The sequence below is a fragment of the Pongo pygmaeus genome, chromosome 2, assembly GCF_028885625.2.
Source record: "Pongo pygmaeus isolate AG05252 chromosome 2, NHGRI_mPonPyg2-v2.0_pri, whole genome shotgun sequence".
Lineage (NCBI taxonomy): Eukaryota > Metazoa > Chordata > Mammalia > Primates > Hominidae > Pongo > Pongo pygmaeus.
This window is the reverse complement of record NC_085930.1, coordinates 128,302,480-128,327,637: the sequence shown is the minus strand read 5'-3', so window position 1 is coordinate 128,327,637 and position 25,158 is coordinate 128,302,480. Positions and strand designations below refer to the sequence as shown.

Below are 25,158 nucleotides of genomic sequence, written 5' to 3'. Positions count from 1 at the left end.
GAAGGATGGACAGATGGATGCATGGATGAATGAGTAGACAGAAGGACTGGATAAACAGGCAATTCTTCCTTGGATGTCTGTTTGGATGGATAGATGGATAGACGGATGGATGGATAGATGAAAAAAACTCCCAGTTATAAGACACCGTTCAGATCTATAATGATTAGGAAAGAAGGTTATAGTTAATTGACCAATCATATCCAACAGTGGGCTAGCATATATCTCATACATAGACTGCCAATTTTCTAAAAATTAATAGAATGCATTTAGAACAAAAGCTATACTGAACAAATTTATATGTGGTGATTCTGAAGATCCTTAGAAACTTTAGCACTTCCAGGACCTCAATAAGAATCACTTAGGGGTATATAGACTGGCGTAAACCATTTGAAATGCTGTAAAGTGAGGTTTTTCATTTAAACTAACTATGTGATATAAACACCTGTATCTACATGTAGACTATTTCTCTAATGATTTGGGTTTCTAAAATTGACAACATGCGAGAGCTTCTCTACATTAACATCTTAACAGGGTATTTGGCAAACATCTGGCAAAATTATAAGCCATTTGTCTGTCTCTCTCAGATGCCTTATTGACACGTGGATGGCTCAGGCAGAAATCCATCACGTATGTTAAGCAATCTCAGAAAATGTTGAATCCCAAGGACATGAGCATGGCCATAAATGTTCACTAAGCTAAGTTCAGACGGAGAGTCCTAACATAAGAGATGAACCCACTGGAAGCTTAATAACTGACAGTTTCTGTACTCTGTCTTCCCTTTAATATCCAGTTATAGAGCACCAGGCTAGAATGCTGGTCTTGTCTTGGATAAAAATTCTTTCCTCCCCCCCTCATTTTTTCCTTCCTTGGTTTCTTTCTACCTTCCTTCCTCCACTGCTGCCTTAGCATTTCACATCTCAAAGCTTTTGTGTATATTAAATCCTTATATTCTATATTATATATCATGTGCCTTTCATTTATTGAAGGGAGAACCCCTCATGCTTTATTTGACTCAGTTTCTTTAGTGGCTACACGACTCAATAAATGTTTGGTGAATAAACAAGTTGATACAGGACTCCCACTATTTTCGTTCATGTTACATTGTGTTGCAATCATGTATATATCTAAATATGTATGAGATCCTGTGTGCAATGAACAAAAATTAATGTCCTCATTTTTCAGATAAGGAAACTGAGGCTCAGAGACATTAAGAGACTATCCTGAGCTTACATAGTTAGTACAATAAATGAAGAGCTAAAATGCAGGCCTTTGAAATTTTACCCCAGGGTCCTTCCATTTGTCCAATGTTTCTTTCATATTATTTAAGACCTGTGGGGAACAGTGCCATCATTTCTGTGTGTTGTAACAGATGTGGGTGGGATCTTTGAGTGGTAGGAATGACCAATTGTTTTCTTTCTTGCCTCAAATGCTGAATAGAGGGAACCATGTATTCAAATATCCTGTACGATAAAAGGCATTTGGGCACGTGTTACTGTTGCATAAAAAACACTTTTTACACAGACTGTATTACACAGATTATTGCTGTATAACAAACTACCCCCAAGCTCAGTGGCTTAAAACTATAAGCTTTTGTTACTGTTCACAGCACCATGGATCAGTCGGGTTGTACTTCTGGGTTCACTGGGCTCTCTACTGGGTAGGCAACTCTGCTGATCTTACCTGCACTCTTTCCGAGGTTCAAGCTGGCTCCAGATTGATCTAGTGTGGTCTTGGCTGGAACAACTGGGCTGTCCTCTTTATGGTCTCTTGGGACTTCTGCTTCTCTTTTCCTAAGCTGAGAAAAACTTCATTTCTATTTTACCTAACATTTTAAGAGGAAATGTGTGATGAAAATGTCAAACAGAACTTCAGTTCATTTGCTAAAAATGTATTGGGTTTTAAAGGACAGTAGGAATGAAAGATCGGGCCATTATATTTTATCATGATAGAGACTGTTATTTAATATTTGAAAGCCCATAACTTGTTATAAAGAATATACATGACACAGAGCAAGATACAAGCTTATCTGGAAGAGTCTGCTGCTGGGAAATTTCTTTTTTGCCCTCCTGCCCTTCATCAGATTCCATGAAAGAAATATAAAGGGGTGTGCTTGTATCCCTGCTCAACTTTTTTACCCTAGATATATGGGACCCGTATTTGAAGACCATTGATTCCTGAACATTAGACTGTCAGCCTTTTTTCAAAAAAGTTAAAAGACCCACTCACAGTGTTTCAGATACATGAGGGCAGCTTGGGCTTCAGCAGAAGTGAACTTGAGTTTGGCACAGCAAAGAATTTCCTGGCTATGAAAATTGATTATGGAAGAGATACTAAGCCTTTTTTTTTTTCTAGATCAGAAGTTTTTTAAAAACAAGGTGAATTGATCATACAGTAAGTGTGTGAGTTTGTTCCTGGTTAAAAAGCAGAGGGCCAGCCACAGTGTCTTTAATTTACTTTTTTTTAACATTCAGTTTTATGCCATAAATAAAGGGCTTCATCTCAGCTCTTATTCATATTGGGTAGCTCTGTCACAAACACGAAGCCACAGACACGTATGCCTCTTTGGACAGGATTTAGGCAAAGTGGTCATTGAGAATAGCCCATTGCTGCCAGAGGAAATGTACAAAGAAGCACCGCCGGCTATGAAGGAAAGCATCTCAGGGGTTCATGTCATCCCTCAACTACTCATTGTTGAGTTCCTACTTTTATACATTAAGCCAGAACATTTTCTTTTTTCTCATTTCTGGAATTGAACTTAAGACATTTCTTATAGCTCACATGTCCAAAGAAAAGGATTTTTCATCTAAAACTAAATCTCTTGCCTTGCAAGGATGCCTACCACACCGTGCTTGTCTGAAAATGAATGCGACCACCGTAAGGCTGCCCTTACCAGCGCAGACAGAGCAGGGAAAAAGTATTTGAAAGACTGTCCACACAAGAAGAGGTAAAATCTGCATATCAAAAAGTGACCAGTGAGGGAAATAGGATTAAATTTGTTTTGAAAGTTTCATTAGCATAACATACCACTTTAACTACAAAGAAGTATTTGACATCTGTATATTCTGATATTTCAGAGATTTTCTATAACTTCTTTGAATAATTTTAAGAAGCTGAGCTAGGCTGGAAGATCCATGTTAAACTCTCAGAATGCTATGTCCAGACTATTTCCCCCAAGACTTCAATATTCTGTAAATCGAGCCCCTTGCTCGATTGCTGGCACAATGGACACCAGGTCGTCTCTTAGACTTCGATGTTGTATGGGGCCTCCTGTCCCCTTTTGAAGTCCTTGCACATATGCTACATGTCGCAGACTCGGAGCAGCCCTCTTAGGATTCAATTTTGACCTCCATTTTACAAACCCTGAAATCAAAGTCCCTGGAAATGGAATAACTTGATTCATTCAACACATACCCTTCGGCACCCTACCCTCAGCCTGGTCCAAAAGGCACATGTCTCATGAGTGGCAAGAAAACTTAGCTGCAGCCTCGTTCACTAACCTTTTTTCTCTGTATATTTGTTCCGATTTCAACTGGAATTCACGTGGCAGGCACTTTATTTGGAAAAAGACACAGTCCCCACCTTCAGGCAGATTCTGATGTAGAAGAAGTGTTTACTCACCCCAACTCTACCCAGTTTACAGTGGGACCTGCTATGTTAAATGCTTGAATTAAAGCCTTAGGTTATGGGAAAAGTAAGTCTCTAACAATTAGTAATAGATCCACCTGCCTTCAGATCCATGGTAGCTTGTTTACATAATGAGATTAGAAAATGATTTTTTAACTAAAATTAAAGCATGTTTTAATGTTTTTCTTTTAAATATATCAGTGTGTTAGTTACAGGTCATCCCCAACTCACAACAACCCCATAGCTCTAATCACCAACTGTGACTCATTATTCTTGCAGTTAGCAAGGAGCTGAAGAGTCAAGATGAACAAATTCCAGACTTTAATTTTCAAGCAAGAATAAATAGACCATCATGCTTCCTTTGCTAAGCTGAATATAAAGAACTTTATGGACAAAAAATACCATCAACTGTATTGTCCTTTTTTTTTTTTGATGTGAAAGGATTTTTAGTGAAGCATTGTTTTCATCTCTTCCTGAATCCAAGTGAATCTACATCTTTTGCATGTTTCCTGCATTAAATTTTTATTGTGTGCATGAAAATCAATACCCCAGATACATGCACAAGTGCACACATTAAAATGAACATGACTTCATTTATTTCCATGATTAGACATTCCAATAAAAGTGCTTGGGTGTCTGTTTTCATATTCATAGGTCGAGATCCGTTCATCAGAGGTATTTGTATAAGCGACACTTTTATTACATTCATTTCATTTGCAATATGATAGTGGATCATAAATATGTTACTTTTATGCCACCAAATCTGATTTGTAGCACTTAGCCCCTCACAAGGAGAATACTTGATATTTTATGGAGCACCTTTCATCCAAGAAGCGCTTTGCAAACATCGGGCCGGGTTCTATCAGGTGTATAAATCACATCTGTGACCCCCTGAATGCCCCACCTGCTTCATCAACCTTCTGGCTACTACTGTAGGGGTGGAGAGTAGTTAGTGATTCCCCCGCAGGCCCCAACATGATAATGAGACTTTTAAGTTCTGGAAGAAAGAGGCTCAGGTGAACTCTGTATTGCCACATATAGGCCCTGACAGTGGACAGAACACCACATTTAGTTACATGTCTACCTTATCATTTGCAAAACAGTTTTGAGGCCCCCATCTGTTGGTCGGATCTTGTATTAAGCCCTGGGGACATAGAGACAAGTAACATGTGGCCCTTGCCTTTCAGATATTCACAGACTTGGAGGGGAGGGCTTTGATGCAGGCTTGACAGTGTTTGCTCCTCTCTTTGCCTCCCCATTTCCTCCCAGAGGTGCACCGTACCTGAAAGCAGCTTGTCAAACCCCCAGGTCTGGCATAGGTATATGAGTGCATATACCAGTCAGTGCATATACCATCAGAGTGAAAGAAGAGGTCCACCATCAAACATCCCAGGCAGCCTTGGAGCTGAGCATCAGATGCACACCCCACGCTCCCAGAGAAGAGAGTCATCTCCCCACCCACCATCCCACAGCACCCCTCAATTTACCCTCCCAATTCCCCAGCATTAGCTTCCTAATCTAGGACCAGCAGGATCCCCCTGCCACACCCAGTAATACACAGGCACAGCTCCCTGTAGCATCCTTCATTGCACTTACTACGCTGTGGACTGTGTGTACATGGGGTAGACTCAGACTCAGCAGAGCACAGTGGGTTTCCTAAGTTTTGATCCTGACTGTATCACTTACAGGATGCATGGCCTCAGGCAGGGTATTCATCTTCCTGTGCCTCCATTTTCTCATCTGCAAAATGGGCATAATAGTGATACCTACTCTATTAGGTTGTTGTAAGGATTGAATGGCCTACCATGAGTGGAAGGCTTTATGCCTACCATAAATAGAAGGCTTTGTGATAGTTGTAATGAACACTTTCAGTATTGTGGTAAATAATACTCTCGTATATTAATTGCAGTACATGTAATAATAGTGATGCCAACATTCTATTATTATTATTATTATTATTACGGTCACTGTTTTATTGTATGATGAATGTCTGTCTCCTACCATAAGTTTTTGCTCCATGGTAGCAACAACCATCCTGTGTTGCGATGGCGCATAGCAGATACTCAATAAATATTCATTGAATGAATGAATGAACAAAACAATGAAGGAACAAATAAATCCACCCACTCATTTGGTGCCACTGCAATGGCTTCTCCAAGCACCATTTTTTATGTCAGTCTCCTCTGCCACTGACAGCCACAGGCCCCACAGTAATCCCCACAAGTCCTTGGTGTTTAGGTCATCCATTTCCCCACGGAAGGGCCTTACATTCTTCCTGCATAACTAACCCGCATAGGCCTTTACAGTAGTCTACCTCCTTCCCACCAAGCCCACCATCTGTGTGTCTCCATGCAGGCGCTACTGCCATCTTGGGGGTGGCTCTGAAAGGAGCTGTCTGCTCTGGAGTTGACCCCAGGTGGTAAGTGGTGCAGCTAGCACTGGTTCCAGATCTCCTGACTTCCCCGGCAGTACCTGTGTCGCCCTTGCCTCCCACTGCCGGCCTCCAGGGGAACGAGCCCCTACCCTGCCCCAGGAGCCACTGACCACGAGGCCTCAGAGGGACCAATGGTCCCAAGAACTTGGACAAAGCTACCATCCCTAGGCCCCCATGGCTTCTTGTGCACTGCGTCACCGCCATGATTCTGGTGGTTCTTGGCAGCCCTTCTCAAACACTGTGTCTCCGTTCTTCTAGTGTTTAAAACCATTGAGGGAAGCAGCTGCTGAAGCCACGTGTTTAGAAAATTTGTCCGTCAACTTATGAAGCTGTATGTAATCGGGGCATTATCACCAGAGGGGTTGTTCCTGCATTTTGTGGGTGTGGAACAATTTGTGATAATCCCAGGAGCCCTTTATTCACATAGACAGTGGTGATGGGACTTCACGTAGGGGACAGAAGGAGTGTGGAAAGTAGCCTGAGGTTACACCCTGGTCGCCTTTGAGTGAGCTGCAAAGGGTGCTCCAAATTGGGCCCAAAGCACAGAAAAATTGTGCTCTGGCTTCACAGTTGTGATTTTGCAAATGGCCTCTGTTATCACTGTATAGCCCAACAGAGACTCCCAACTTGGTGCCCAGCTGCAGCTCACCCAGGGCCCCTTCCCACAGGACCTCACCCCTCCCTTTCTTGCTTGGTTCAGATAGTCCATGGTGAGAGCTCACAGTATCTCCTCTCTCCTGGTAACCCTCTAGAGCTGAGTTTGCTCGTCTGAGTTTTCCAGGCCCCTGGTGGTGGGTGGGGACAGTGAAGCAGAATGCTTAGGAGCAGACACAGGTCCTGCAGACCTCCCTGCGGATGGGATTATGGGGAATCCTTGTGTGGGTTGTTAGTTTGTTTTGTGGTCTCTCTTTCTGCACATTTCACTGAAATGCACATTGGGTTGACTACTTTCAAACATGGTGTTGCTGGGTCTCAAGTTCATTGAGTGTAGAAATGGGGTCATAAGGCCCACCTCACCTGGCTTACTGTGGGGATTTTGTGAGCTAGGATTCTTCACCTGCTGATGCCCCAGTGGCCCTTGCCACACAATCACTAAAGGGTAGTGAGGCTACTGCTGTGTTTTAATGTAGCTGTAGGTGTCATCTCAGCTTCAGAATCAAGTCAAAGCAGTCCCTGGTATTTAGCGATGTGTTGCCTCCCACAGGGCTCTGGGTTTTTTGTTGGTGTTGTTTTGTGATATAATTCACATAGCATAACATTCATCATTTGAAACTGTACAATTCAGCAGTGCATAGTGGATCCACTAAGTTGTGCAACCTTCACCAGTAAGTCCAGAACATTTTCATCTCCTAAAAAACAAAACCCTGAACCCGTTAGCACTCCCGATCCTCCCTCCCCACCAACCTGCCCCCGGACCTGACAACCACGAGTCTACTTTCTGTCTTTGGATTGGCCTGTTCTGGACATCCATATAATTAGAATCACACAATGTGTGGCCTTTTGTGACTGGCTTCTTTAAGGCGTATGTGTTAAAGCTTCATCTGTGTTGTAGTATGTGTCCGTAATTCATTCCTTTCTGTGACAAATAATGTTCCACCGTAAGGATATCCTAGATTCTGCTTCCCCATCATCAGGTGATGAACATTTGGGTTCTTTCCACTTTTCAACTGCTGTGAGTCACACTGTCATGAACATTCATGGACAAGTTTTGCATAGACACATATTTTCAGTTCTCTTGGGTGTACACCTAGGAGAGGAATTGCTGCATCACATGGTACTTCTGCGTATAACTTTGTGAAAAACTGCCGAGCACTTTTCCTCAGGGCTCTGTTTCAGAAGGACCCTCCCTGCTTAGATTTGACTTTTTCATTAGCTAAGGAAGGCCATTGGCAGGGGCAGGGGAAAAAAGGGGGGTCTGATCACCTGAGATTCTGTGCACTCACACACAAGCCTTCAGGCATTCCCTCCCCTTAGCAGCCCAGACTCCATCGTCACAGAGAGCCACCATGCCGTCTCTGCCACCCTGCATGACCCTTTTCCCCCTCATTGTGTCTCCTTTGCCCACCGGCTTCTTTGTATTCTCTCTGCTTTGAACCACAATACCCACTCTCACCCAGCGTCCTGTGCTGGCTGGGAGGGATCTGGTCACAGAGGTCTCAAGGGGCCAGTCTGCCCTGGGAAAGAATACAGCTGAGGCTGCGCTACCCACTCATTTCACCAGTGATCTAGAAATTTTCTGAGCCAATGAGCAGTGTCATTTCAGAGTCCTGGGGGAAGGAAACTGTCTAGAAGGGTGTTCTCTTCAGACCTGTTGGTTTCCTTAGGAATAAGTAAGTGAGTCCAAGTGAGAAAAGAACTTCTCAACCATGTGAACTTGAGCATATTTCTTAGCTTCTCCAAGACTCAGTTTCTTCATCTGTAAAATGGGTTTAAACTTGCCTACCTGATAAGGGGATCAAGTGAGATACTGTGATACCCTGTTCAAGGGACTCAGAAAAATGTTCCTGTTCTCCCCAGCTGCCCTCCCTCCTGGTTGGGTAGGAGAGGCTTGTACAGACACTGACTTTGTAGTAGGACTCACCTCCCTTTTTTTCTTTCCTCCCCCTTCTCACCCCTTGCTCTTTCCTTTCACCACTTCCTCTCTCCTCCTGCTATTGTCTTACTCTGCCCTCAGCTCCTACCCCAAATATGGGTATTCTCACGGTGTGGAACCCAGGGAACTGCCAGTTCTCAAATCACCTGTGTGCTCTTAGGGAGGCAGCTCAGGCCAGATCCTCTTAGGGCAGATCAGATTATGCCCTGGGTCATTTTGCAGTGCAGATTCCCAGGTCACGGTGGTGGCATGCACAGCCAGGCAGCATCCAGCCTGGCACCCACTGGGCCCCCAGGGAACATGGGCTCCCTGGAGGGGTTGGCATGGTCTGGTTTCGCCTGTCTGCCTCCCTGGGTTTCAGTTTCTTTCCCCACGAGATCCTAGCCAGGGGCTAGAGCTTTGAGTTACACTCGGATTTGAAGTCATCCCAGAGGCCTGTGCTGCAGGAGGAAGCACGGGCTTCCATAGCACTGTGTCCTGGGCCCTGACTTTGTGCCTGGCACCGTGCTTGGCTCGGAGCATGCAGAGGGAAAGGACGCACACCTGCTGTGGGTCCAGTGTCCCAGACACAACGTGGAGTCGAGTGGCTACCAGCGAATAAGGGAATGAATGGTTTTCCAGGCTGAAGGTTTCATACTGTATCAATTATTATTTTTAAGTAACTTTATCGACCAAAACAGATAACATGGTTCATACAGAAAGTTTAGAAAGCAGAAAAACATGAAGGGACAAAAACCATCATCCTTATCTCCTCTCGGATGAGTTTCTTCAAAAGTGCCAGTCACTTAATTCAGAAAACTAAAAAGCAAAGACACCAATATGTTTAGCTAGGAAATACTAATTATGAAGCAACAGGGGCTTTGTTCAGAGCCCTGACCCTTCCCCTACGATGTCACTCAGGGCATCCCATTTGAGGGTAAAGCTCTTGGAAAAATCCTTCTCTCTTCAAGAGATCCAGTCCACAGAAAGAGTTCTCTCACAACAAGCCAAGACTCTGAGCCTCCTTGGTGAGCCCAAGCTTTCCAAACAACTGACGGGCACATGCACATACAGAAAGACAAACCTAGCTCTCTGCCGGGGTCCCGCGGCTGCCAAATCCCTTTTCCAGGGAGGTGTGTTATTACCACCTCTTCCCACTGTTTCTGTCCCAAATATCAAATGAGCTTAAGGCAGCATCGGGAGGTGGAACCTCCCAGCTCAGGAGCACAGGCCCAGCCTTCAGTGACCCCTGATGTGCCTTCTCTCTCGTTTCCAGCTGTCAGGAATGACAGGAACAAGAAAAAGAAGGAGACTTCGAAGCAAGAATGCACAGAGAGCTATGAAATGACAGCTGAGTTGGACGATCTCACAGAGAAGATCCGAAAAGCTCACCAGGAAACTTTCCCTTCGCTCTGCCAGCTGGGTAAATACACCACGGTAAGACATACCCCTGCCCCAGGCTGCTGGGAGTGTGGAAACCTTGCACGTGCATGTGTGCAGACACACACACACACACGCACACTTTGCACTGGGCCTGGCAGGGACTTGCATGCTAGCCGGCTGGGGCTATGTAGTAGCCACTTCTCTCTGTGCGGTAGCCTTTGGGCATGGGCAATCAGTGAGTAGGCTGAGTGCTGCCTCACTGCAGTCATGCACACAGGCATTCACTCTAGATGCATTAACTGAGCATTTGCTATACGGCAGGCTGTGTTCTGAGCCCTGGCAACATGAACTATTCAGTGCTGCTCTCAGAGACTTTGATCTGGTGAAGGAAACAAGTAAAGCCAGTGAAGCGTTACATGAGTCATGACAGACATCTGTACAGAGGGATCCAGGGGGACAAGGGCCTGATCTTTTAAAAACCCCAATCCAGCTGTGAAATCCAGCCAAGATAAAGAGGCCATCCCCTGGGCCAAGGTCTGCCTTCTGTGAGAGGACAGGTACAAAACCCCCAAGCCAGGGCCTAGAAAAGTTTGGGGTAGGCATGCCGCATGCCCAGTTGAGTGAATGTTCCCCCTCTGCTTCCCAGTGTTCCACTATGAATGGCCTTTCACTGAGATTAGAAATAAAGAGAGGCAGGAAAAAGAGAAGTGAGATTAAAAGGTAGGAGGTGTATGTTGGCTGGTCTAGGTTGTGCCAGTGGAGGGGTCATGAGGTGCTTTTAATTTTTCCAAGTGGTTTTTGCATGTATTATGTTCACTGATGTATATTTCTAACTTGTGGCATGTAGTAGACACTCAGTAGATATTTGATGAATTAATATAACTAGAATGTTGTTCTGGCCTCTTTAAAAAGCTTAGGTTGCTCACCTACAATGCTATAGTAAACATACTTTAAAAAAAAAATCCAAATATTGTAGCACTTGCTGGTTTGGTGAATGGTGTGCTAGAAAAAGGATAGCATGGGAGGTCCTGAAGATAAAAAGACAAAATAGTGATACCAGAAAGAAAAAACAAAAACAGTGAGCAGAGGGGCTTTGCAGCAGTTCTTGGTGAGCATGGGATTTAGTGCGCTAGGATATAGGTGGTATCTGTAACACAATAATGGTGACCAGGAGCAGGCCCAGAGGAGCGTCCGTGGAAACTGGTGCCAGCACACACCTAGGTGGCTTCTCAGATGAAGATGAGGCTACACAGTTGGGTGGCACCAGCTTCTGAAGGGCTGGCACCCACCTTAAACAGACAAGTCTCCTGGCTAAGCCCAGAGACTTTGGCTCACCTGGAAGCAGAGGTAGAACCTTGAGCAGTACTTCTCAAAACTCAGCGTGCATCTGAAGCGCCTGGTGATCTTGTTACAATGCAGGTTCTGGTGCAGCAGGCATGGCCTAGGGGCATTTCTAACAAGGTGCCAGGCTGCTTATGCTGCTGGTCTGCAGACCAGACTCTGAAGAGCAAATGAGCCGGGCTTTGAGAAGCAAGACCCAGGGTGGCACTCTGGGGTCCACCTTGCCCATTGGTGTCAGCCAGGAGAAACACTGGCATGTCTGCCAGGCCGAGGGAGAGGCTCGGCTCAACCTCAACCAGCCTTCACTGAGTTTGGGGAACACTGTCCCATCCCAGAGCAGGGGCACGGGCCAGGACAAGACTGGACACTGTAAGGGAGCTTTCATTTTCACCTGGGAGAGAAAGTGGAATGTGACCCTATGTATCCAGAACAGAGGCCTGGAACCACACGAATGTACTTCAAGTCCTGCTCAGCCACCATCAGCCCCATGACAGTGAACAAATTACCTAATGTTTCTCAGCCTCAGTTTTCCCATCTCTAAATTGGAATAATGTGAAATAGTTGGGAGGATGAAATGAGACAATTTATGAAAAGCTGCTGTGATAGAACCCAAAAATATCTACCCAGCAGTGGAGTGGCAGAAAAATCATCCGGACATGCACCTTCTACTGGGTACGAACTGACCCTCCAGAGACCTGGCCCCCATGCTGGGTGCATCCGACAATACAGAAAAGTAACATGATGAATAACCATTACCAGAAAGTATGCCATTTATTTCTTTTAGAAATACTTACTAATTGCCAACCATTCAGTGGCATTTCAGGCTGTGTATTGAGTTGTGTATCAAGGTGAGGGCGTCTTGACCCAAGAAATGAGGGAACTCAGGCTGGCACGGTGGGAAGGGACGAAAAGAGAAGATGAGAGAAAACAGGCGCTGTGCAGTGGTGGACTGTGTTGAGTTGAGAGCGAGTGGGAAGTGAGAATGGGAAAAGCCTGGCAGAGTCTTGAGTGCCACTTGAGGAGTCTGTATTTTAGTCTGTAAATAATGAACAGTAATTGACGGGTTGTGGTCAAAAATCTTTATTATTATCAATGTAATTATTACATCTAATATTTATTGAGCATTTACTATGTACTAGGGACCATGCTAAGTACTGTAAGTATACTAATTCTTTTACTCCTTATGAGGACTCTATGAATTGGGTTTCGTTGCCCTCATATTACAGATGCGAAAGCCAGGTACAGAAACGCTAGATAACTTTCCCCTTTCTCTCAGTCAACAAGTGATCAGAGGTGAGACTTGAACCTGAACAGTCTGACTCCAGGGCAGCTCTTTTAACCACTGTACTATACACAGAATCCCTCGAGAGGGTTGCCAAAAAGGGAGATGGAAGCTGGGGCCATTGGAGGCATCTAGCTAGGAGGAGAGAGCTGTGACCTAGGAATAAATCAATCTTGTAGCTCCAAGAAAGTCAGAGGAAAAGAGATCAGAGTGGGGAGGTCTTCCTGAAAGAGGAGACTTCTGATCCAGGTCATGAGGTGAGCGGCTTTATATGGCAATACCTGGGGCCACTAACTGTTACATCAGGGGCCCCCTCCATCTCCTCCAGGTGGTGTCTTAGCATAGCCAAGTCAATCCCCAGACCCTGACTCATCTAGTAACCAGGTGAAACAGCTCCCACTCTAACCTGGAGGAGGGCAGGACAAACATAACGTACAGCATTTGCCCCTCCTGGAACATGCACCCTGGTGTGACCGGGATTCCTACAGGATGGCTGACATGTGAGGCACTGGCACTCCTGCGAGCGGTCCCTCGCCACTGATGAGTAGAAGCTGGTGAGGTAAACCCCTCAGCTTCCTTATTCGTTGGGCAGGATACTCTTAGGTATCCTCTAAACCATGTCCCAGAGTTTCCCAAGTAGATCGAGCTCTGACTGCCCACAGTGATGATCTCCGCTGGCCGCCTTCCTTCGTTGCCCACTCTGCTCTTCCAGTGCTTCCTGGGATCTCCTCCCACGTAAACTACCATGCAATTCTAGTCTCAGCCTCTGCTTCTCGCCTAAGAGAGAGAGGCTTCCCTGCAGGCCTCCAGGGCCCTTTCCTATCCACCCCAATATGGGGATGAGTCACCCCCAGTCCTCATCCGGGGCCCACCCTCCTAAACACTTTGTGGAGACTTTTTGTACCTGTGGATCAGGCAGAAAAACAGAAACATGATTTTATCTCTAGAGCGTGGCCCTTCACTTACTGGGCATCCTTCCAGAGGCCTGCTGCCCACTGCGGGGTGGAGGGCGCTCTGAGCCAGTCTCGCAGCTGACCGTGCTCTTCATTTCTACTGTCTCCCCAGATCTAGCTGTGTTTTTATTATGAGCCACTTAAAATCCTTTCTGGAAGTCAGTGGTATAAATAAATAACAGCAGCCATAACACATTCTCTGCAAGCTCTTAGTTCCGAGTTGAGCATTTTTAAAAAGAGCTTTTTTTAGACAGGCAGTTGCTTCCAGATGACAGCAAGAAACTTCCTGTCATCTTCACCAGAGTGGCATCCCCGTCAGATGCCTTCGGAATTAGTGGACAGAGAGGAATAAGAAAGGCAGCCAGCTGCGCATCTACAGATCTTTGAAAGAGTAGTTCCCTTTTCTTCCCTAATTAGGGTAGATTTGGGACAAATGGTTGGGTCCCAGGAGGCCGCAGGAATGGATGGAAGAGGCAGAAACATATCCCCACCACCCCCACCTCAGGCCAGGGCCGGGCACTCACCCACAATCTTCAGAGCTAGTATCCCTGGGAAGGTTTCTACCCAATGACCCTCCGCCGCCCTAAAAGGAGAGAGGGTGGAATCCCTGTGGAAAGGTGGAAAGCAGGAGAGAAGCTATTTATAGATGAGCTTTCCAAAATAGAATCAGGACTGAACCAGGGGTAACATCCTCGCTCTGAGGACGTGTTCTCCGCTTCCTTAGGGTGAACCCTAGTGACTGTCATTTGGGCTTTAGTGACTGTCATAAATTCAAGTTCAACTCTTACCTCTGCTACTTAGGAGTTATGTGACTTTGGAAAGTTACATCATCATTTGCGCCTCAGTTCCTTCATCTGTATAACGGGAGTTTTAAAAACATCCACCTCCTGCCTGGAGGGTTCCATGAGAAAAATATATGGAGCGCCTTGCACAGTTTCCGGCACAGAGGAGGCGTGCCGAATGTGCAGCTCTCCTCCTCTCCGTCCCATCATAAATGTCTTGTCATTTTTTCGAGCCACATGCCCAGGTTCTGTAAAGTAGCGTGGGTGTGACAGTGGGACAGATTTCCAGGTGGTGTAGCCCACACCCCCAGCTCGTGCTGTCTGCTCCGGGCCGCCTCTGCTCCTGGCCTCCCACCGCTCTGCCGTGTGCGGGCCGCTCATCACCACGTGGGGCCTGGCGGGAGGTAAGCTGTCCTCCGAGGGGCTTGTGAATGTGAACTACGAAGATTTAAGAAGCCCTTAACCTGCTCAGAAAAATGACCACAGACAGAATTATTAAACCATGAAAGACTTTCCAGGAGACATACCATAGAAAAGGAAGGCTGTTTTGAGCACTTGTCGTCATGGGTGGACTCGGTGCGCTTTTTGGAAACTAACATTTGCGATCAACCAGAGGAGCAGAACCCGGAACTCGGGGAGCTCGGGCTGCCAGGAGAGATGCACCAGGAGGGATAGAAGGTCAGTGGGGGCCACGAAACCCGAGTTCCATTCCCCACTGTCACCTCACAGCTGTCTGACTTTGAGCCAGTTGTTAATTTAGTAAGCCTCAGTTTCTTGCTAGTAAACACACCTGTGCTGCCAGTATCACCCAGCCAGTGGTCTCCAACCTTTTTGGCACCAGGGACCAGTTTCATGGAACAGAATTTTTCCAGAGATGTGGAGCTTGGGGATAGTTTCAGGATGAAACTCATAAAGGGCAACTTAGATCCCTCGCATGCGCACTTTGCAGTAGGGTGCATGCTCCTATGAGAATGTAATGCCGCCGCTGATCTGAAGGAGGTGGAGTTCTGGCTATAATGCTGGCTCCTGGCCACTCACCTCCTGCCGTGTGGCCCAGTTCCTAGCAGGACACCGACCAGTACCCACCCACGACCCAGGGCTTGGGGACCCCTGACCTAGACGATTCTTTCATGTTGCAACAAACAATGACTGCATACCTACTGTGTTAGTTTCCTAGGGCTGCTGGAACAAAATAATACAAACTGGGTGGCTTGAGACAACATTATTTGATCGCGTTTCTGGAGGCTAGAAGTCCAAAATCAAGGTGTGTGCATGGCCACGCTGTCTCTGACAGCTCTGGGAGAGAGCCCTTTCTTGCCTCTTGTAGCTTCTGGCGTGAAAGGCAGTGCTTGTAGTTGCATGACACCAATCCTCCGTCTTCTCATGGTCATCTTCTCCCTGTGTTTCTTCACATCGTCTTCTCGCTATGCATGTCAACCTCTGTCCAGATTTCCACATTTTTTTAATAAGGACACCAGTCATACTGGATTTGGGCCCACCCTAATTACCTCATTTTAACTTGATTACCCCTATAAAGATCCTATTTTCAAATAGCGTCACATTCTGACATACTCGGGGCTAGGATTTCAACACATCTTTTTGAGGAACACAGTTTAACCCATAACAAACAATTAACACCTAGTGAGTGCGGAACTTGAGTGCATGGATGTTACCTTTCCATGCTTGCCACTCTCTGCAAAGTCTAGCTGGAAATCAAATTTTGTCACAAGTGTTGTGAGTATTTAGAAACCTCTGGCAGCACACGTAAGTCCTGATCTTTTGAAGAAAAATGTTCTGTAGGCACTGTGCTAAGTACCCACATTCTTCCTGAGTGATGGAATAAGGGAAAGACATTCCCAGCAAAAGCAATAGCATGAACATGGCACAGGGTTTCACAGGGATGGGGCTGGGTGGGAGGGAGGCAGAGCTAAGTTTGAAGAGGTAGGTCAGGGCTAGCTTCCTAGGGGCTTTGGGTGCTGGTATAAGGTGTGTGAACATTAGCCCTAGGGAGCCAAGGGAAGTTTCTAGTCATGAGAAAAAGAAGTTCCAAGAAGGTGGCCCCTAGCTGCTGTGTCTGGCTGGAAGGCTTCGGCAGGGACACAGGGCAGGGCTTTTGATCTTTCTCAGATGAGCCCTGTGGCTCCAGAAGGCATTCGTGGCCCCTTCCAGCAGCTGGGACCACTCCAGAATTCTAGCATTTCTTGGACATCCTCTAGGGCGTTGGACTACACCCACCACCCCACCCCTGCACTCGACCAAGGCCCCAGATCTCTGAACCACAGGAGTGAAGGGGCTGCAGTTAGATAGCTGGTCCCTTCCAGGGTCATGTCCCAGCTCAGGAATCTTAGACGATGGTGGTCCAGGAGCACGCCTGAAACGTGACCTCTAGGGGAATCCTGCAGCATCACTCTTGCTTTTAGCCAGGCTGCTAGGAAATACTCAAAAGATTCTAGAGACCCTCCCTACCTGCCCTCTCCCATTGCCCTTTGCTCGAAGCCCTCTCTACCCACAGACTGCACCATGCCTTTAAGATGACGCCCTCCTGTCTACCCAGAGCTACAGGGTGGCTGCCAAGCTGCCTTCTCCCCACCTGTTGGAGGCATCTGGTCCTAAGGAAAATGCTGCAGGCATGTTGGGGGACTTCTCTTCTGTTCTCTTCTGTTCGGGGCAGACATTCCCAAAGCCATGCTGTCATACTGCCTAGATGATGTGTGTGTTGACCACAAAGAGATGTTGGCTGGCACATAACATTCTCTTCATAGCCGTGCTGGAGCTCTTGTAGCTACCTGATGGAAGCATCCAGAGATTCCAATAAGGAAGGAGATCACAGATGCAACCACAGGCTTTGGGAGTCAGGAAGTTCTAACCAGAAAGTAGAAATGTGTGAAGAACCAGTAGGGAGGGGGTGACATGGTACAGTGGTGGGAAGCCTAAACACCCCAACCCAACTGTGTGGGTGAATCCCACACCTTCCAGTTCACCCGCGGGATCTTGCACAAATAACTGCACTTCTGTGGGCCTTCGCTTCCTTATCAGCCAAATGGGGACCATAATAGTGCCTACCGCGTGGGAGCGCTGTGAAAAGTAAAGCAAGTCAATGATTGTTAAGCATGTAGAACAGTGCCTGGCACGAGGCAAGCCCTAGAAAAAGGGTTGGTTACATACAAAAACATACAAAATGCAGGAATTGAATGTGGGTGACAGGGACGGTCTGCAAATTGAACTTGAAAGGACATCAGTCTCCAGGATGGTGGAAGGATTTCAGGCCTGGGGAGGAAGGAGGCACTTCCATGGATATACTCAACATTGCCACAGAATTTTAATTCTTTATTTCTTTAACGAAAATTTACATTTCCTTCTTAGCTTTGAAAAAAAAAAGCCAGAACCCTTGAACAAACCACTGTAATACCCAGAAGCTGCCTCGAGTGGGATTTAAAGTTGCTGGTGATTCCACTTTCCTTTATAGGTCTTGTTCTGAAAGTCCTGCCAGTCCAGGAAGGCAGCCCGTTGCAGCAGAGAACCAAACCAGCAGAAGAAAGGGATCCATTTGCGTGGCAAAACTTGCCATTTAATTGGATTTCATACTAGGGTTGGGCTTTTCTGCTGCTTAAGATGGCCCTGGGGGACCATGGGCGCGACCCTCCATGTGGGCCACCGCACGGCATCCTGGGGAGGCACTGCAGCTCCTATAGCCCCTGCCGAAGAGGGGGCCTCCCCTGGAAGCCCTGGCCAGACTCTCAGTTGGCAGCAGATGGAGGGGAGCCCCTTGCCCTTCTGGCTTGGCTGTTTTCCTCATCAGCCTGCCTCATACTCACAGCAAGGGTCACTCCTCATCACCCCACTTTCTGCCTCTCCTTCTCTGTTGGTTTTCCTCCCTGCACACTCAGAAATGCTGCTGAAAATCCATGCTTCCCCAGTGCTCCCCGCAGCCGCCTTCATTACCAACCCAAGCAGGCCAGGGCTCTCCATTTGCCGCAGCTGGAAGATAATATATAAGCCATTTGAAGCCTCATGCCTATGAATCCAACAGCCAGAATAATAAAACACCAGGTTATTTTGTGTTTTATTAACTGCCTCTTCCCTTCAGTTTGCATAATAGTGAGTTAGATTTACATGCCGTTAAGACGGCTGTGCATTATTTTTAATAGAAGGTGCGACAGGCTCCTCTCTCTCAGCCCTGGCGCGTGATAAAGTAACCTCATCCAATGTTGATGAAGATTTCATTCACACTTGCTGGGTCGGGGCAATGTCTTTTTTTCCAGATGGATACTCTATTGTAAAATGATTTCCCTCCATAAGCTTGACTCTCCGTCCCTCTCTTCCGTGTCATCTTCCTACGAACCAGATAAACTGCCTATTAAATTTAATTACGGCCCGAATGGCCACACATCTTGATCTCATGTTCCCCCAAGTGTACTGTATTCCACCAAGGTCCTTGAGGAAGGAATAAAATAAATCTGGAGGATGCATGTCTACTCTCCACAAGGAATGTCATGGAAGGCAAAGTTGGCCACCATCGTTTTTGCAGTGTCTGTGGCACCTCGTGCAAATTCTTCTTTCTGGCTTTCCATGCAGACGTTCAAAGCAAGAGCTAGTTTTATTGACTTCCTGTAGACTGATTTTAACTGAGGTGGGGAACTAAAGATAACAGTTTGAGAAACACAGTACCTCTCCTGAGCTGTTTACATTTGTCAGAGAACCAAACGTCAGCCTTTTGTTGGATAGTAAATTACAAATATCTCATCATTTTATCTGTAAATATCTTAATATGTATTCTAAATGAAAGAAGCTTCTGCAAACGAAAGTAAAGCATCAGTGCCATTATTACCATCCTAAAATAAAATGATCTCTAACACCTAATAGCTCATATTTCTGGTTTTCTCATATATATCACCATCTCTTTACAGTTTATTTTTTGAATTAAAATTTAGATAAGGTTTACACCATGCAATTGGTTGTCAGTTTTCTCAGTATCTTAAGTCAGGTTTATTGCAGTATAATTTACATAATGTAATTTTATCTTTTTTAAAGGTATAGTTTGATGAGTGTGATAAAAGTATACAGTCATATAACCTGACTCCAGTCAAGATGTAGAATGTTTCCATTGCTCCAGAGAGTTTCCTTGTGCACCTGTGGTCAGTCCCCACCTGCATTCCCGCTCCTGGAAAACCACTGAGCTGTTCTCAATCACTATAGTTTTGCCTTTTCCAGAACATCATATAAATGGAATCATTTTGTGTATGGGTGTTTTATGTCTGCCTTCTTTGGTTTAGCATGCTTCCAAGGTTTATCCATGTTGTAGCATGTATTACAGTTTCCTTCCTTATTAACACTACCTAGCATTTTCAACGCAAAGTTGTAATCACAATTTATTTATCCACCCATCAGTTAATGAGCATTTGGGTTGAGTTGCTTTCAATCTATAGATTTCTCTCTCCACTTGTTTTTCTCTCTTGCAATGTTCTTATTGAAGAAACCAGTTCATTGGTTTTGTGGATTTTCTGGCATTCTGGATGTTGATAGCTGTACCCCCTTTGTGTAGTTTACCCTGTCCCTGGATTTCCTGAGGTTATCTAGAGTCTCAGTCTGATTCAAGTTTGATTTCTGGCCAGAATATTTCACAGGTGGTGGTGTGTTTTTCCATCAGGACATCAGCATGACAGGCGGCCTGTTTTTAAGAGATTAACAAGTACTGATGGTCAATGCTTAGAGCCATTCATTCATCAGAGTTAGAAAATGGTGACTCCTCATTCCTTTCTTGCTTTTAGCTGGATAACTGCATACAGAGAAACTCCCTCTCCTCTGTTACTTGATGATCCAGTGGTACAGGCGTAAGATTTTAAGCATTTTAAAAGGATGAATCCAGCTGGACACAGTGGCTCACGCCTGTAATGCCAGCACTTTGGGAGGCCGAGGCGGGTGAATCATGAAGTCAGGAGATCGAGACCATCCTGGCTAACACGGTGAAACCCTGTCTCTACTAAAAATACAAAAAGTTAGCTGGGCATGGTGGCACATGCCTGTAATCCCAGCTACTTGGGAGGCTGAGGCAGGAGAATCGTTTGAACCCGGGAGGTGGAAGTTGCAGTGAGCTGAGATCGTGCTGCTGCACTCCAGCCTGGGTGACAGAGCGAGACTCCGTCTCACACACACACAAAAAAAGGATGAATCCAGGCTAAAAAAAATGTAGCTGTCCCACCAACAACCTGCCTGCTCAAGGCTGACATGTCACCCCCTTTAATTGGAAACACATTGAATTTCTCCCCTCCTATAGAGCTTCCCGGAAACTGTATCTGATGACATTTTCTCTCTCTCCTAGAATTCCAGTGCTGACCATCGAGTCCGACTGGACCTGGGCCTCTGGGACAAATTCAGTGAACTGGCCACCAAGTGCATTATTAAGATCGTGGAGTTTGCTAAACGTCTGCCTGGTTTCACTGGCTTGACCATCGCAGACCAAATTACCCTGCTGAAGGCCGCCTGCCTGGACATCCTGGTATGTGCCTTTTTGAGCTCTCGATGGGTCTGGGGAGGGAGAGAGGGCACCGTGGAGGGGAGGGAGGGGACCAAGAGGCATTGAAGATCTCCAGAGGAGGTTTTGAGTTTTGACTCTAGCACTCACCTGACTTAGTAGGTGGACTCACCTAGCCTCTGGCTCCTTATCTGTGAAATGGGCTGAATTCCCATCCCTCAGGCTCACTGAGGTCTGCGAGGCTCAAATGGGCTGAGGTTGGCAAACTCTACAGGTGAATGCTGGTCTGTTGTTTCAGTCTTCCTGAATGTTTCTAAGTTTACCCCAGACCCCCTGATTTTACAAGAAATAAAATCATCACATATGCTCTCAGGACCCCTGGCACCTGTAAGTTACTGAGTAATCATTGCCACTCTTCCCCAGGTCTGTTTAGAAACAGGACACATAAACATTCAAGTTTCCTGTACGACCACCGCATACAGGGACCTCTCTCCTCCTAAGTGGGAGTGCGTTTGTGGGCTTAATTATAGTAACTGTATTTGCTTTGCAGAATGATTTATACCCAAAGCTATGAAAGACCTAATTAAAAAGCAATGTTTTTACAGCACTTCAAAAGCTGATTTTACTTTCCCTATGTTCTGATGCATCCCTGGAGGCCAGTCCCCCATCCCACTTTCTCCATGGGCCTCTCTGCATACATACGTCTAATGGGAGCTGCTCCCATCCAAGGAAACAGTCCCAGCCTGAAGCCCCCACCAGGGAAAGAGAGGGTGGACATCCAGCCTGTGGAAGACAAAGTGTGCTGAACCCCTTACCCTCTTTAAGGCTCTAGAAGCAGTAGCGTAAGCAGGGCAGGGAGCCAAGGGGCATCAGGGATCCCCTTTATACAGGTGAGGAAACTGAGGCCCACAGACGTGCTATGACTGAATATTTGCATCCTCCCAAAATGTATATGTTGAAGCCTTAATTCTCAGTGCGATGGTATTAGGAGGTGGGGCCTTTGCAGGGGGGCGATTAGGTTTAGGTGAGGTCACAGGGTGGAGCCCCAAGATGGAATCAGTGCCCTTATAAGGAGATGAAGCCACCAGAGCTCCCTTTCTCTGCCTTGTGAGGATATAGCAGGAAGGCAGCTGCGACCTAAGAGGACAGCCCTCACCAAGAACCCAGCCATGCCAGCTCCCTGACCTCAGACTTCCAGCCTCTAGACCTAAGAGAAGCAAATGTTGTTGTTTAAGGGGCCAGGTCTCTGTTATAGTAGCCTGAACTGACTAAGACAGGAGGGCAGGGATCTTCCCAAGGTCACGGATGGGGGTGGTGCAAGATCAGGGGTGGAGTGGGGTATACAGCCAGAGTGGTACTAGGCTACCTCCAGGCCTAAGTGGATGTAAAAGAGGATACGAAGCATAAACAGGAGCCCTTAGGGATAGCAGAGATGAGAGAGAGTTGTGGGCCACAGTGAGAGAACCAGCTAGACCACCACAGAGTAACAGAGACAATTTGGGCAAATCAATAATGATGTTAACAATGAGCTATTAGAATAATGAATGAAAATTACTGGGCCTTTTAATGCTTTCCTGACAAGAACTTAAAATGTAACACTCAGTAGAATTTCCCCTAAACCTCATAACACTTCCAAGATATTAGCAGAGACTGGAGTTACCGCCACAGTGTCTGAGTGGTCTGTGAGGTGACTCACAGCAAATCAAATCCACAGCAAGCAATGCTGTGTCATTCTGACAGCCCTGCATCACGCAGCCACCCAGCAGGGCCTGGAGCCTTCCCAGGCCTCAGGCTCTGACCTTGACCTTCTGCTTGTTTCTTAATCCTTCTTTTGTCTAGTTGCCAGATGGTGACTGTGATACTCAGCCCCAGCATATGGAGTGAGAGGTATGCTTTGAGATCCTCTGGGAAAGTGTCTTATTTCTGCACAGCCACACACTTAGTGATCAGGGTGCAGTCTCCACAAGATTTAAATCCCCTTCCTCAATTTAGAAATCCCCTTCCTGCCTCCAGCAGCTCTCTTCCCACGTCTCAGCTTACACTGAATCCTGCAGCACTCTTCCAGCCCCATGGATCCAAGAATTAGCCATTAGCCCCTTGGTAGAGTCAGGTAGAACAGAAACCAATTTTTGTGACCTTGGTGAAGTTATTTAACTTCTCTAAGCCTCTGTTTACCTATGTATAAAATAGAAATGCAAATCAACAAGGCATTAAATAAGGTAATTACTTAAATGGGATTAAATACATTAACAGCTGTAATACCTAGCATGTAGTAGGTACTTAGCCAATGATGTTGACGACAAGGCCAAAGCTGGGTTAACGTGGGCAATTTCAGCCCTGTGGTGGGAATCAGGAAACTTTCAACCACTCCTTCCTGGACCATGGGGGTGAGGAGTCTGGGTTGGGGTGCAATAGGCCGGGGAGGAAAATGTCCTGATAGTTAAAGGGCAAAGACCTCTAATCATACCAGACAAAGCTCGAAGGAATGCCCATTTGGCCCTAGGCAAGAGCTGGTTTCCAAGAATTTGTAGCAAAGGCAATTAAACACAAGATCCTGAAAGTACACAAGTTCAAAGAGCATATTTTGAATGAGAATATTAACTGGCAGACTGTTTAGAAGAATCTTCTTATCTAAGTAATTGATATATGGGTAGAGTGGGACAGAGTAACCAGGCGGATGGACAGACAGACCCAAGCTGAGGTTATTCTCAGACCCTAGAAAGGAAACCCAGGCTGTCTCAAGGGTCACCAGCCCTGATTGAGTACCGCCTGTTCAGAGCCACGTGTCTCGTTGTGTTGCGTGTGGTCTCTCAACAAGACAAGGTAATGCTTCTGACTGCATGCCTGCCAGGGCTGGCACTTTCACAGGAAGATGCGGTCAGCTGCGGGACATGCAGCCGAGGCTCCCCAGGAAGGGTTGATTGAGAATCATGAGATGAGAGCCCTCATAATACAGGCAGACGGGGATGGAAGGCCTCACCTGTCCTGCCCTTGCTCACCTTCCAGGGGAATTTCCCATCCTAGCCTCTGCTCGGTGGGGACCATTTGGTGGGCAGCCCACAGCCAGGCTTCCTTCACGAGGTTGGGCCCAGAAGATTCTGACGCCACACTTTGAGTTTCATGTTTTCCCACAGGAGCCAAGTAGCCAAAAATGTCTCTATTAAGATAGGCAGGCTCTTCATAACCACTGCAGATGGGTTTTTTATGTTTCTTTCTTCACTCAAGAGTTGGTAGCATCCTAGGGCTGTGTTCAGGCAAGCGAGGGAGCCCCGGAGCAGGAGTGACCCCTTCACCTGGCTCTGCCCTCATGTTTCCTTCTTGTGCAATCTCCTTTGTCTCCTTTATGCCTTTTCTTCCACTCCCTCTCACCTGCCTCTTCTCGTCTGCATGTAATTAGGATCAAGTCTTTCTCAACTTAAAATAAAAATCATAAAAACAAACCTTGAGGTGGTCAGACTTTGGTTTCTCTGCCTCTTCTCTCCCTCCACCCCCCTTCCCTCCCTCCCTTCCTTCTCTTCTTCCTTCCGCAAATATCTGTTGGTAACCTACTGTGTGCCGGGCACTATTCTACGCTCTGAGGAGGCCGCAGAGGGAACCAAGCTAAAACCCCAGCCCTCATGGAGCCGACCTTCTCCTCGGGGGACACAGACAGTAAGCAACCAGATACACGGATTAGACAGCGTCTTACATGCAACAAAGGAGAACAGAAGCAGAATCAGGGATGGAGCACAACAAAGGAGGGCTGGGGCTTGTTTCTGTAGCTCAGACACAGGTGGCATTTGAAGAAACCTGAATGAAGAAACAGAATTTCCCAGTGTTTCCCAGAAAGAGCCAGGCCCAAGAAAAGACCCTGATGGGAGGGGTGTGTAAGTCGTGGGGAGCCTAGAGAGAGTGGAGTTCAAAGGCCCTGGGGCAGAGGAAGCCCCTGCAGCTTGGAGGAAGTGAGTGTGCCTGGAAGGGAGTGAGCCAGTGGAGGCGAGACCTTAGATCCTGGAGTGGGGCCTGTGATCGTGCACAGATTCTCCTTCTTGGTATCCTATAGAGTCACTGGGTTTTGAGCAGAGGTGAACCACGGTCTGACTTTTGGTTTAAACGTTTGCTCTGTCTTGTCATGTAGCACTGCGTCAATATTGGTTGAAGTCATGATTCTCACACGTATTTACTGAGCACTTACTTCGTGGATGTGTGATGGCAGAGTGGAGAGTCCCTGCCCTGTTGGACTCTACAGTCAAGCTCTCCAACCCCACCTGGCCTGCCCCTACTTTTGCCACAGTATTTATCTCCTCCACTCACCACCCCGCCCCCAACCCACTGC

At 46.5% G+C, this 25,158-nt stretch overlaps 1 protein-coding gene across 3 annotated transcripts in view; it reads left to right on the top strand.

Moving 5' to 3' along the window:
• Window positions 1-25,158, top strand: part of RARB (retinoic acid receptor beta) — a 781,226-nt gene that overhangs the window by 742,659 nt on the left and 13,409 nt on the right. For all 3 annotated transcript variants that reach the window (XM_063662108.1, XM_054483091.2, XM_054483092.2), the window contains 2 exons: window positions 9,907-10,067; window positions 20,691-20,867. In XM_063662108.1, the coding sequence (XP_063518178.1) occupies window positions 9,907-10,067; window positions 20,691-20,867 (338 nt within the window). The remainder of the gene's footprint in view (window positions 1-9,906; window positions 10,068-20,690; window positions 20,868-25,158) is intronic.